A 13,992-nucleotide genomic window follows, 5' to 3' on the forward strand; every position below is an offset into this window, starting at 1 on the left:
TTTGCAAGATGCCAGTAAGGACTTTTGGGGGAGCTGACAGACATTTTTATCTAAGTTACAGAGTGCAACCTAAAACAGGCCACATGCTGTAAAATAGCTTCACCACTGAATGGGAGCCAGTAGAAAGCAAAATCAGAGTGAGTTTACTTTTTAGAGTGAGCCATCACAGAGCTGAGCATTTTCATATACACGTGGCTATCCCATGTGTGTTGCCAAGAAAATACAGCACAATGTCAGTTCAGCAATGGTTGCCTTTTTTTTTGGAAAACTCATTTCAGGCACTGACAGTGCATTAAGTAGTTTGATGTGACCTATTTGATTCTGTGTTTTCATAAGCATACACAAAATCACATTATTATATGGTCACTGGGAAAGACCTACACTACTGCTGAGAACTGTAATGATCTCCTCATGCCCAGTCAAGTTCTACTCACTTGGACAGAACTTGGCCCTCCCAACCCAGGCCATGCTGTGATTCTGTGGAATTACCCTTTTCCTCCTCACACTGACACTTGCTTTGCTGCACAAGTAAGTTTGAAGGCTGGGTGAATGCACTCCCCTGGGTTAAGGGGGAGTGTATTCTTTGGTAGAGGGTCTCAATTTTGTATTATTGTTGGTCGCTCTGTGTCATTCCTGGATGTCATGTTACTTTCTATCAACCAGTACTGAATGTGTCACTGTGACTTTAACAAGCAGTGGTTGAGGTCAGCAGTGGAAGAATGGGACTTGTCAGCACAGGTTAAGAACATAAATCGCTTGGTCTGAACCCCTCATTCATAGAGCCAAAGGCAAAATAAAATCACAGCTAAGTGGAAGCCAGCTCTACCTGTTCTCACTGGCACAGGTTGCCCAGAGAAACCGTGGCTGCCCCATCCCTGGAAGTGTTCAAGGCCAGGTTGTACGAGGCTTGGAGCAGCCTGGTCTAGTGGACGGTATCCCTGCCCATGGAACTAGATGAGTTTGGAACTAGAGTTGGAACTAGTTTGGAATTAGATGAGCTTTAAGGTCCCTTCCAACCCAAACCAGTCTGTGATTCTATTCTATGATTCCACCATAGATGAAACTAGGAAAGCGAGAAGTCGCTGTATTGCCATGCTCCAGTTCAATTCCTACATGCTGAGAATTGCCTTTAAAGAGAGTGGAGAGAGTGGAGGATTCCTGCTTTGTGACATATGCACAAACCTGAACTCTGAGTGTAATTGTAAGGTACAGAGAAGAACTGGTCAGACGAGAAGCTGGAACAGGTACAGTTGTGGTTATTCATTGAGCAAGAACAGTCTGAGAGGGGCTTATTTCTTTCACCTGATTCAGCAGACAAAATCCTGCCCTGTTCTGCAAGTTGCTGTGAATTGTTTTTACCTGTACTTTGTTAGCGACTAAGGGATACCAGGGGCCTGTATGGCTTTAGAAGGGAATCCCTCAATGTTGTATCAGGGTGGGGCTTTAGTAGGCTAGTTTCTGAAGTGATTCACTAGAGGCTTCAGCCAAACAGCTATTTCCAAACACCACTTTTGGTTGTAGTTGGGAAGGTCACCTGCCTACCAGTGCCTACTGCTGTCACTATCTATCAAGGGTGTTTTTTACACTCTTGAAAGAAGCATTGCCAAGTTATCCAGTCGTTTCTTACATCAGTGTTAATGGACCAAAGAGATCCCGATTCCACTCCAAGTAGATTTTTCAGTGTTTTGCCTAAAGTGTTCTGAATGGGATTATTATAAAGCTCCAAAGGGGGAGGAGCCAAATGCTTCTCCCTGTTGGGAAGGTCACAGGAGGTGCTCATGTAACCTAATCTTGCTTTAAATCTCACTTAACATTGCATATCCGAAGAGTTCAGATAACACAACTTTCATGTGTTAACTCATTGTTTATCTTTTCTGGATGCTGCAAACTCTTCAGGGCAAAACTCAGTTAAAGGTGGAGAACCAAGGAAAAAACATTCCACATTAAGCATATTTGGTAGGTCTAAATTCTGACACAAAGACTGCACTTCTTAAGTATTTATTGCCAGAAAATGTTTGAATGAAAAACAGAATGAAAAAAAAATACGAAGTTTTCTTGTGAGATGTTCTACATCTACTAATTCTGTCTTCCACACTGTTCCCCAGGAAAACTTTTCTCCTGTCAAATGCAACATTCTCCTTATATGAAAAATACTTGAGACCACAGAAAGAATGCAGTGTGCAGTACAGAAATAGATACTCTGAGAAATTAAAGCGCTTAACCATTTTTGTCTTCCAGAAATGACCACAGATCACACTTTGTGTTTTATCATTTAACAAAGTTAAAATTTCTAATGATATATTTCAGGTTGTAGATTGTATCGTTCCTAGAATTCTTTTGTTTAGAGCACCTGCAGGATGATTAAAATACTTAAAATAGTTTAAAAATATTGAAATTTAGAGTTTGGGAGGGAGTGGTGGTGGTGTTAGTAATTTCCTTGAGAGTTTATAAAATACTAACGCAGATTTGCAGAAACGTGAATATGAATCTATTCTTCAGTATCTCATTTCTACCCATCTATCACCATTAAGAAATATGTGATGTACAGGGTCCCTCTTAAAGCTGGAGGAAATGTAACAGAGCTATACAGAATGCGAGAAGGTTCTTTCAAATGTTACATTCTAATATTTCTAATCCTTTTTGAGAAGTAATCTCTGTAGGCACCAACTCATGCACGTAAAAATGAGGAATTAAAGTTAATAACTCTATTCCTAAACCAAATATTGTCGTATTTGTCCCCTTCTCTAATCCTCTTGGTGGATTTAAATCCATGACAGGCTTGAATTCTTGAAAGAAGGCTGATCTTTAGTTATCAGGAGCACCCTCTTAAAAAAAAAAAAAAAAAAAAAATTCACTGCTTTTATAGCTCTGTGCTGGTTTGGGCAAATTTGGAAATATATCCTCTGAGAGAAGGCAGGTTACAACCACCCCTCCCCCACCAGGTTCGGGAAAAAAAATTTTCCTCGAAGGAAGGTGAAAGACATAAAAACTATTTATTTAACAAATACACAGGAAAAGGATAATGATGTTAAATGATAAAACATCTCGCTCTGCTGAGAGAAACCTGGGAAAATTTCAGAGTCCTTCCATAGGAAACCTCCCTCCTCCTCCTCGGAGCTGGGACGGGGCGGGGCTCCCTTCTCCAGGGCCTCCACCTCGGTGGAAAAAGTCCCGATGTGTTGTGATGTTGAAACAGACCAAAAAAGAAGAAGGGAAAAAAAACGAAGTCCCAGGAAAACAAAAGTTCAACTCTCCATCTCCCTCCAGAGAAAAATAAAGCTGAAAGCTGGCTGGAAAGCAAGCAAGCAGGGTGCTTCCCTCTGCTCTTGCTCTGCTCGCCGCAGCAGAATGCAGAGAGAGTTTTATCTGTGTCCTTGAAAACAAACTGTAAACTGCTTTGAAGAGTTTGCTCAGTTTTTTTCTCTCCCCCCTCTCAGGCTCAGTTTAAAGGCACAGAAAGACACAGAATTAATTTCTGGGCATGGGGCTGTGATATGGGATGCACATCATAAAGTCACCCCAAGACAAGCTTAAACAGCTTCCTTGATTTCTCTGTAGACTTACTTTTGAAAAATTCCCCTCTGGGCTGAGACAGAGCACTAGAAATGTGAGAGCCAAAGATTTTTGGGTTTTTTAAGTAAAGCTAGGAGTGGTTCAGAAATATTGTTGAGAATGGAATGCCTACTATAACCACCTTATCATATTTCAGTCTGTCTTCTTGACATTTTTATTCGTGCATGCCTCCAAAGAATATTTGGATGTCATCTGACCAATGCTTTGAATAATATCTTTATTCTGACATTTTTCTGTTGTCCCATTTTTGATCACTGTAATTAAAACAGTTTTATCTTCAGCTGGCAAACGTGTTCTCCTGTGTAGCTCCTTCCTGAGCCTTAAATTGTTTGCCCTCACTTTTTCAGATCTTTTTTCTTTCAATTTGAAAATGTTTTTCAAAACCTAACCTTTCCTTCCTCAATCGGAATATATTTGCAGTCCTTTCCACTGGCCTTGTGGATTTGTTCCTTTCTTCTGGAGTGTGGAGATTTCCTCAAGGAGATGCAGCCATTCCCTGAAATTGTAGACAGAATTGTGGCTAATGGCTGTTTTGCTAAACAAATAGTTGGTTATAATTTAGTTGCATCTTTCAAAACACCCTTTTATTTAATGGCTGTTATTTTTGGATGCACACTGGGCATCATTTGGTGTCTGTGACCATGGAACTGGAGTTTCATTTACCTTCATTGTTTTGATTATTTGTCATAAAGTGACATTAGAAATTACCATAAGCAGCAGGGGGGAAGTTATGCCATATAAGTTACTCAGAGACCCTGAATCAATAAAATACACATGTACTGTGCTGAAAGATAAGGTGACATGCAAATCCTTGTTGGATCTGTAAAAATGGATGAATCGTTCACATTTCTAAACAGAGAAAGAGCTTCAGTCCAAATTGTGTCAGCTCAACTCATCATCTGCCTTAGAGTGGTGAATTTTAACTAGCTTGACCACATCTCAGGCATGAATTAGATTGGGTTTTGAAGTGTAGTGCCAAATTTCTGAAAGTTTTGACTCCTGTAATTGCCATTTTAAAGCTTTTTAGAAAAGCTGTTTATTTCTATATGTATGCATATAAATGCACATTAGTAAATGTCTGTGCAAAGGTGGAGCCTTTTTATTTCTGTGTCCCAGGAAATTTAAAAGGACTACAGCCTCCCTGATGTATAATCAGTTTGTAAACACAGTTACCATCCTCCTGTGCTTCATTGCTTCATATCTCAATGTTTGTGGTAGGTTTGAATAGTAATTTGATACATGAGTTTAAACTTAATGGAATTTTGCAATTTTTTTTTGTACTTGGGAAGAGAATTTTTTAACAGTAAGGTAACAGCAGTTGAAGCTTTTTAATTTTAACATACCAGCCTGCTGACTCTGGTACCTCTTACAGATAGCTAACAGATTTAGTTGTTATGAACTTTTAATATGAAATTATTGTAAAAGAAGGGACTGAAAGAACTGAATATTCTAACTGAAGTACTAGCTTAAGATCGATCAAGAGTGTGATTCTTTCTGTTTTAAAATCAGATGACCGTAGTTGCTCATAAATTATGGGTTTCTATTAAAAATGTAAGTCATAATTTACAAAAAATTGGCAGCCTAACAGCAAAAAACGAATGTGTCATATACTTGGTTGTAAGCTGGTATTACAAGTCTGAGCATAGGGAAAAGGAAAACAAGCTGGAGGTTATGGCTTAATTTTTTTTGAAAGTTCTGTAAGCTTTGGCATAGGAGACATTATAATAAAGATAGCCTGACAGAGCTAAACATGTCCTATGGCTTTTGTAGCTCTGGAGTGCTAGACCCAAATTTTGTGTTTAAATTCATAGTATGCTAAGATGTTCTGGCACTGGGCTTTAAGTCCCTCAGAACATGAAAGGCAGCACACAGAATATAGATTAAATGTTTAGTTGGCAGGCATTAAAGGCTAATAGCAATCTGGGTGCATAATAGTGCTCAGAACTGTTAACCCAGAAATACCAGTGATCTAGGGAGAAAAATTCCCATATGACTCTAGGTAAGAAATGTCCCAGTAAATGACTAATTTCTGAAGTAGTAAACCCCATTTAATGAACATAGGATGCCATTTAGCTGCACATCACTGATGTGAGGATGTAGTTAAAAACAGTCAAGCCTTGGAACTCGAATGAGCCTCATGATCTGCCCTGGCTGTCAGCATTGGACTGTACTGAAAAGGTGTGACAATGTGAAAGGCTGGAAAGCTTGGACTCTGCTTGTGGGAGCATAGTAGATATTACATATACATACATATTCATAATTATGTATTAGATATACAGCAACTGGATATTGTGAGCTGTTGTTTTTCACTCTTTCTGAACTACTCACAACCAAAGGGCCAGGAAACTGTGCTGTACCTGTAATCGGCCAGATAGCAAATTTTGGCTGATTTTGTTACCTAGTTCTGGTGCCTGTCCTTCAAAAAGGATGCTGAAAAACAGAAATTGGGGGAAGGGACACAAAAATTATGCAAACCTTGGAATATCTCCCTTGATTTCTTTCTTTAGTTCATGCAAAAAATGCTTTACCATATGCTGGTTATGATCTGGGAATTATTTTCTTTTTTTAATCTATGCTGAAAAGCTGTGTTTGGAAACAATTCTAAACAAATCTAAGCCAGAAATAAATCACAGGCTGTAATGAGCAAGATATTTACCACTAGGACAGTTTATCTGGGGACACAGTGAAATCTTCCAGTTCAGCACTGAAAGTCTTTCAGAGAAAAGGCATTAAAGCATCTTGTGCATGAAACAGAATTGACAGGCTTAATTTCAGGAGGAGCTGACCTTTGGTCATCTGTGTTTGTGCAGAAGTGTTGGGCAAAAGAGGTTTAATAGTCCCATTCTGGTCTTCAAAGTGTATTTGTTGTCCATAGATACTTAAATGGATGAATTGTCACTGAAAGTCATATATGAGGTTTACCATGCCTGTGTGCTGGTTATACAGAAGGTTTAAGTCCCATTTTAAGGAAGCCTGTGTCACACAAGGCACACTTTAAGAAATGGATTAATCATTGCAGATCATGGGTAGACGGCTCAGAGAGTGAGATAAGTGAAAGTAGCCAGAAAGGCGGTGTTTGTCTGCAAGAGGAACACTACTGGCGTGGGAGGTTAGTGAGGGCTTCAGAACTGGAAAAGGTATTTAATGTAGAGTTATTTTGTGCTGTGGATGTTTCCTGTTTTCTGTAGGCTGTGAATTAACAGAGAATGTTGCCCTAGTATTGAAACTGTTTTGGTGACTTTAAACCAAATGGTTTTGTCCATTTGTCTGTTCTGAGATGGTGTAATTTAAAATCTCTGTCAAAGCCACGTTCTGCAGGGTGGGATTTGAGCTGCAAACAGCAGGTCAGGTTTTTGGGGATAGGCTTTCTGTCTTCACTGGAATATTTTGTTGAAGCAGCTTCCTTTGGGGAGGGCTGCAGGTGAGGAGTGGGAAGGGCTGGCTGCAAGCTCCTCATGCCAGGCGTGCTGTCCAGTGAAGCTTTGCTGCCACGCTGTGGTGGAGATGGAACCTTGTTTTGTACTGGCTGGTCCATCGCTCTGACCGATCCCTTGGACCAGGTGAGAGTTGCCTGTAGCAGGAACATCTGCTTTCACTTCCCCAGTGTTACAAATCTTATCCCTAAAAAGTGTCATCAGGGATAAATGCCTCTGCCACAATCCAGTGGTGTCTCTGTATTTTGGAGGCTTCTAGACTAGATGGGTTGTGCTATGTCAGCTCTGCAAGAGCAAAGTCAAGCAGGGAGGGAAGAAGGGACATTCCCAGTTTATAGAGTACTTCCCATTTCTAGCTTTTAAACCCAGAATGTGGTGACTGCAATCACAGGTGACAAGAACAGCTGTGCAATAAATGAAAATACACGCAACTGGAGTATTCTAGACTTTTTCCTACCTTCTAGGCAAAATATTTTAATTTGTGTAGGATGAATTCCTGATGTTTTCTGATGCTGGTAATTCAATGCCAAGTATAAATATAGTCCAAAGGATTAATTCTAAAAATATAAATTAGCTTCTTGAAAATAAGTAAATAAATTAACATAAAACCTTTAATGCCTTACATTTTCTGTTAATTACTTTTTTGGTAATGTCTTAATCACAAGTAGAAGTCACATAAAGATGTAGAGGAGTTGTAAGGAATTGCTTTGATCTTATACAGCTTCTAGAACTTAATTAAACTACTAAAACTCCAGACAGAAAGAAACTTGTAGAGCTTTGTAAGCAATTTGGCTGATGGTGAGGGGCCAAAATCCTTACTGTCTTGCTATGTGTGCTCCATCACAGCTCTGAACTGTGATGAACAGCTGTGGTAGTGGTCTAGAGACCTCTTTTAGTGGTGAGAGGAATTATCTTCAAGGTGCTGTGAAACAAAAGTGCTTGAAAGGACTGAAAGACTGGTTTATATCTTTTCTGTGTGGTCCTGTCAGGTCTGCAAGTGGAAGTGACTCTAAGTGATGCTTCAGTATTTCATTCCAGTCTGCAGAAGTTTTAATGATAATTGGATTACTTCTTGAAGGCCAGAAAGAAATATAATTATTGTACAATACAAAAATTGTATTTTCATTACCTCTGCTTTTTAGTCCTACAGACCTGTTCCAGAATAGCTCTTAGAAAAGTCGGGTGGCTTTAAGCAATAGATTACATAGACAGCCCATTTGACGAGGGTTCCAACCTGTGAGTGCTGGCTTTCTTAGTAAGGTTTTGTATCTCTTCTTGTATTTGATTAAAATGTAGTTGCTGTTTAAATAATAAAAAATTTGATTTAAATGAGGTAATTGGATTGGGCAAAGAAGACCCTCTTTTTCGCATGAGACCTAATTACTCATAAGGAAGAAAGTTCCTAAGTAATAATTTAGCTATGTAAAACTGACTGTAGTGCAGGAAACATATTAATTTAAAAAAAAAAAGTCCCTACACTATGTAATAAATCAAACTCTCCACCAAGAATGTTATATTTAGAGATCCTTCAGTATTAATAACTATGAAGGGGACTTAGGAAAACAGATGTACGTATTTCATTCTCCTTGTCATCCCTTCAGTATTGTGTATTAGTTAGTAATAATAATTAACTTCTAAAACTTGCCTTTCTCAAGCAACATACAATAGACTTCCAAGATTACTTGTGCATTGCCTTTTATCTACCTCATCAGGTACCAACCTCGTTAATAATTTTTTCTGTTTCCATCATCCATAGAATCCAAATTGCTTTATAGAACAATTCATAGGGGTCCTCGTGGCCGCAGTGGGCTTGTCAATAATGTTTAGTTCCAATTGAACTAAGAATGAGAAGGTGGAATGCTCTCCCTGAGAAATGGTCTGTATTGGTCCTCTCCAGCAGTATTGGTTAGCGGTTCCTGGCAGGACACTGTTGTATTTTCACACCCCATTAAACTTACAAACCAGTCACTGTGTTCTTGCATTGACTCCAGCAACCTCTTGTAGCAGAATCCAAGTGAAAAGAACCGGGAGAATTGTGAAAAGTTCCCTTTGCAGTCAGTGGCAAAACTTATGCAGGATTTAGTGGCACTGATTTTCATGGCTTCCAGATTGTAACATATTTCATCCTGAAGGGACAGTTTTCTCCACCTTTCTTCCTTTCTCTTTGTGTTCCCCTCTCACTGAGCATTGAAGTTATGACCCAAAGGATGATTGTAAATTTTAAATTCTGGAATGAATATGTTACTTAAGCATGGAAGACAGGGCAAGTTGATTCAGTTTTGTTATTTGTATATGTCAAAATAGCATAGAAATGCTAATACACAGTACTGAAGGATTTTGGAAAAGCGTTGCTATAAATGCACAGAAATGTTTGTTTTCAGTCCCTAAACACAGATAGTCTAGTGATGAGGCTTCTGCAAAATAAAATGAATTGTTTTCTTCCTTTTGTATGCCCTCTTCCCTGTGACAGAATATCATAATCTTCACTTGGCTATAATATTAACTTACCTGAGAGTGTAATACACCCATTTGAGAAAATCTTGACAAGTCTGTGCAGTCAACTCTACTGTGGTTGCTGTGTTGCTTCTCTTTGGTGCAGCTTCACAACAAACAGGCTCACGCTCGTATTTGTAGTAACTATGGCAACCTCAGAAGCTCTCTTTCTAAAGCTGTGCATACAATAAAGTGCTTAAAGTGTAGGTAGGATTAGAGATTCTCGAATATGTTTAATTTTCTCTCTGTGTCTCTGTCTTTGGAGAGGTGCAAGAGGGTAATGTGAGTATTAGCTGGGGACTGGCTTTAATCTCCATAGACACTCAAGTCTGCCAGGGTCTGCTCCAAGCTGTCCAAAGGCCTCATCCTCCCCCAGCATGCAAACAAGGGGGTCATGAATATTCATGGTTGTGGTCACAATGGAAAACCTACACACAGAAAGGGGTTTCTGAAGGAGTGAAAATGTTATTGAAACCATTTTGCAGCTTCAGCTACAGTAGTCAGTAATGATAAATGCCATAATGGTGATAGAGTTCATAAGATAATGGAGATGTCTTAGATATTATGTAAGCATGAATGGATCTGGCAATAGGAAAAGAGCATTTTCCATAGAGCTTAGCAGTGGGTTTGTGTTGAAGGACATAAAGACGATAGTAGCAGGATCATTCCCAAGGCTAATACACACAAAAGTTTTGCGAGTACTTTTTTTGTCTGTGTGGCACTTTGTGAGATTGAGAAGTGTCACTCTCTGAAAATTGCTGTTACCATTATAGTAAATATGTGTTGACGTAAGTGCTGTATTTTATGCAGAAGCCGTATTTTAGGAACACAAGAAAAATCTGCTCCTCATCCTGGGAGCCAAGCCAGGGAGGGTGGTAGCATGTTTCTCTCCACTGGGAGAACTTCGTGTTACTTTTTGGCACTCGTTACATGCCCTAAATCAGACCTGGAAAAGACCTGCTGCATGTTAGCCTTGGTTTATCTGCATTCATCAACTTGCATGCTTGCTGCTCTGAAATCTATTCTCACCATTGGTGCTAATGACTGAGAGTCTGCACATACATGATTTTATTTCTTTGGCATCTTACTGTTGTTTTATATACTCAAATGTAATCTTCAGTGCAAATACCAAGTTTATGTAATTTAAATATAGCTTGGTACTTGTCTTTTCACTTAATTCTAGTAGTGATGCACTGATAGAAGAGAATATATTGATATTCTTTGTTGTGTTCACCTGTTAAGGCTTTGATGTGATGCATAATTCATTTTGGTCTTAACATCTCTCCTTTATCATTACCTTACACTGGAAGTTTTTTGAATGAAGAAGATGTGCAGCATGCTTCCTGACAAAGTCTAAAGAGGTCTATCAGGAAAAAAATAGCTCCATAGTAGTTAATGCTTTATTATTTTTTATTTTCAATTCTGGACTTCTCAAATGTGAAAATAATTATAAACTGCTACTAAAAGGCTGTTTCACTGACACATGCCAATGCGGGGCTGTTCCCTTCCATTTGTGTCCAAGCTGCTCTTCATCTAAACCCTTCCCTGTCTGTTAAGGGTGTGTAAGATTGTTCAAGTCCAGTACCTCTCTTCTGTTGTTTTGTCTGAAGTTCCCATTTTCCCCAGCTGAGTTTTCCCCTCCTGTCACCCCCTGGCAAATGCCCATAAGAACATTTATCTCTGTGCTTAGATGCTCCCCAACCCAAAAGACGTCAAGGAGATGAGTAAATTATGCATCTTCTTCTACTGGATGTGAAGCTACATGTAGTAAATAATTGGTGCCCTGCAGGCAAACCACTCCTGATTCAGAAAGGCTTGGCTCCCATATGGGTAACTTGGGAAAGATTATATCATAACAACTTTTCAGCTGCAGAATTGGGACCAACATCTCTGACACTTCATAAAATGAACACTGTAGTTCGCTTGGAAGATGCCTGGCTGATAATCCTGGGAATTTAAATCCTTTGTCTACAGCCCTGACATGTGCCTCAATCCTGGCCTCAAGGGACCACCTTGGAAGGTGAATGAGTTGCAGCTTGTGCCCGTTTAAACATCAGCGGGAGCTCCCTGCCAGTGATGGTAGTGTCTGGTCTCCTGGCAAGTGTGTAGAAGCACCCAGGCATGAAGGACTGAGTTTAGGTTATATTAGAAGTCAAAGAATTTTAACTGTCTCTGACATTATTTGTGCTATTTTCAGATGTTAACCTGGATAAGTTGTCTTTTTCTACATCTCTTCAACTTTTGCAGTGAAAATAATAGTCATCTTTCCTGTACATGATGTACAACTTATTTTGTTTGCCAGTGCTTGGAAGTGTAGTGTTGAAGTGTTCAGATCATAAACAACTGACTTATTTTTTTATTTAAACTTACTGGGAAGATCACTGGAACATTTCAATTGACTGTAATTTTGGTTTAAAACAGTATGTCTTTTTAATTCCTGCAGTTCATTTGGTTGGAGTTTTTTATTTGCTTGGGTTTTTTTTAACTCAATATAAACCCTAGTAAATTAGCCTGAAGTTTAAGGACATACCTCTTTTAAAATTAAATTGCTTCATATGCAAGTATTTGTAGGTTCAGTGTCAGCACTTGTAAATTTTTCAAACCCTTGATTTCTGCTAGTTTTCTGGGTTTAAGGGATTGGGGGAGGGCTGGGGGAGGTGAATGCAGTAATACATCAAAATAAACAATGCTTCATCTTTAAATAAATAAATGATCCTTAACTCTGCCCAACAGTTGTGAGCCAGTGGGCAGTTTATGCAATCCGGAATCTCACTGAACAGAACGAACAGAACCAGGCGCTGATTGCGCATATGGAGCAGAAGGGGCTGGCAGACAGCTCTGCCCTCGAGAGGATGGGCTTGGAGATACAGCAACGAGATGACAAGTTAATCCTGCGGTCAGTCAGGAAAAAGCCCTCCTGAGCAAAAATATTAACAATAGTCAAATCAATAAAAGGGTATTTCTCTCATAAAATGTTTTCCCTTGCTCAGCAATCAATTCTTTCAGTTTTAGTGCCAGTCTGTTGGAAATGTTGTGTTCGTTTCAGAAAAACTGCCGGATGATGCTTCTGCCTTCCTTTGCTGTAAACAGAAGGACACCTGTGTGTTTTCTGTATACCTGGGTAAATCAGCTTGTGAAAAAAGGTCCTTCTTGTCAGTTGGTTGGAATTTCATTACTTCTTTTTTCATCAGTAGAAGAATATCATACATGCAGTATCGACTTGTTATAATTTCCTTTGCTGAACCTGGAGATAACTATCGTTAAAAAACTGTACAAAGAAAGAGCTCCTTTGCAGGCTGCCTTCTCCATATAAAAGATCTGTGCAGAGTCAGGGCTAAACAAGCAAAGTTACTCATTTTCAATCATGGGACCTAAATACCTCTATTTATATAAGGATCAAGGGAATGTTGGATGTACTTAAATATTTAGTGAATTAAACACAACGTGTCTTTTGTCTATTTAAATTATTAGTAAACTGTCTTTTCTACCTTGATACCTTTCAGTCTTCATGACAAGTATATTAAAACCAAAGCTGAAGCTGTTGTGGCAACAGATGCTGCATTCCTTTGCACTGGGGCATGTCTCTGTTTTGGAGACTTGGGTGTTTGTTTGAATTTTATTTGTTCCTTTGGAGGGTAAGTCAGCCCACTTTCCTTTTATTTTGCACTTCTCAGGGGTTTTCTGAACTTTGGCAGACTGCTGAAGAGGTAGTTTCTCACTGTGATTAATTCTAGCAGTTTCTTTTCACCCCTCTGCCTTTCCAAAACATTGACAAAACTCATTTCCAGTTAATTAATTCAAGAGAGGCAGAATAATGGAAGGCCCTGCCTCTTCATTTTGGGTACCCTCCTATATTGTTGTTGGACCCTGCCACTGTGGAATGTGGCATGAATGAGATGGGGGAGAAGGGGGGTGAAGCTGGGGAGCAGGGGGAGGAGGGCACAGTTAACTCTGTGTGTGCCATAGCTTTGCCCTGGAAGCCAAAAAATGTAATCCTCCCTGCACAAGCAAAACAGGAATTACAGCTTAATATTGGTGGCACTTGTGTATGGTTACTGTTGTCAGATTATCTTCAGTCATGTCTAACTCAGAGGTCTCAGAAAAATTACCGTGTTCATGTTCTTGTTGACATTTAATCCTGTTCTTAAATAGAAAGGCAAGTTTATGTCCTTAAACTCCACATTACGTGTAACAGACCTTCATCCATGTGCATAAGGTTTTGCTCCTTCAATTGAGCTTTTGATTTAAAAATGGGAAAAAGTACACATTGCTTTGAACTCTGAGAAACACATAGTACTGCTTAAAACTGCTGGTGAGTAGAGCTGGACTGCTAAGTTAATTTCAAGTTAACAGAAAGATCTTGATGTCTGCCATGCCAGCCTGGTGGGACTATGGAATTGACCTGGTGGGATTTTAGACACCTGTCGGTTTTAAAGGCAAGGACAAAAAACTGCTGTCTTCAGCTGTTTATTATGTAAATGATGTCTAAAAG

The 13,992-nt window shown here is 39.3% G+C and overlaps 1 protein-coding gene across 2 annotated transcripts in view; it reads left to right on the top strand.

Moving 5' to 3' along the window:
- The window catches only part of ATXN10 (ataxin 10), a 97,427-nt gene extending 84,960 nt beyond the window's left edge, over window positions 1-12,467 (top strand). The window contains exon 12 of one of the 2 annotated variants that reach the window (XR_014226331.1): window positions 12,234-12,262. Coding sequence is in view for 1 of the 2 variants with exons in the window: in XM_082279760.1 (XP_082135886.1) it covers window positions 12,234-12,421 (188 nt within the window). In the remaining variant the exon portion in view is untranslated. Of the gene's footprint in view, window positions 1-12,233 lie in introns of both variants that reach the window. The other variant, XM_082279760.1, reaches the window with a different exon arrangement.
- Window positions 12,468-13,992: the final 1,525 nt, after the last annotated feature.

Source organism: Coloeus monedula, assembly GCF_965178545.1.
Source record: "Coloeus monedula genome assembly, chromosome: 4".
Lineage (NCBI taxonomy): Eukaryota > Metazoa > Chordata > Aves > Passeriformes > Corvidae > Coloeus > Coloeus monedula.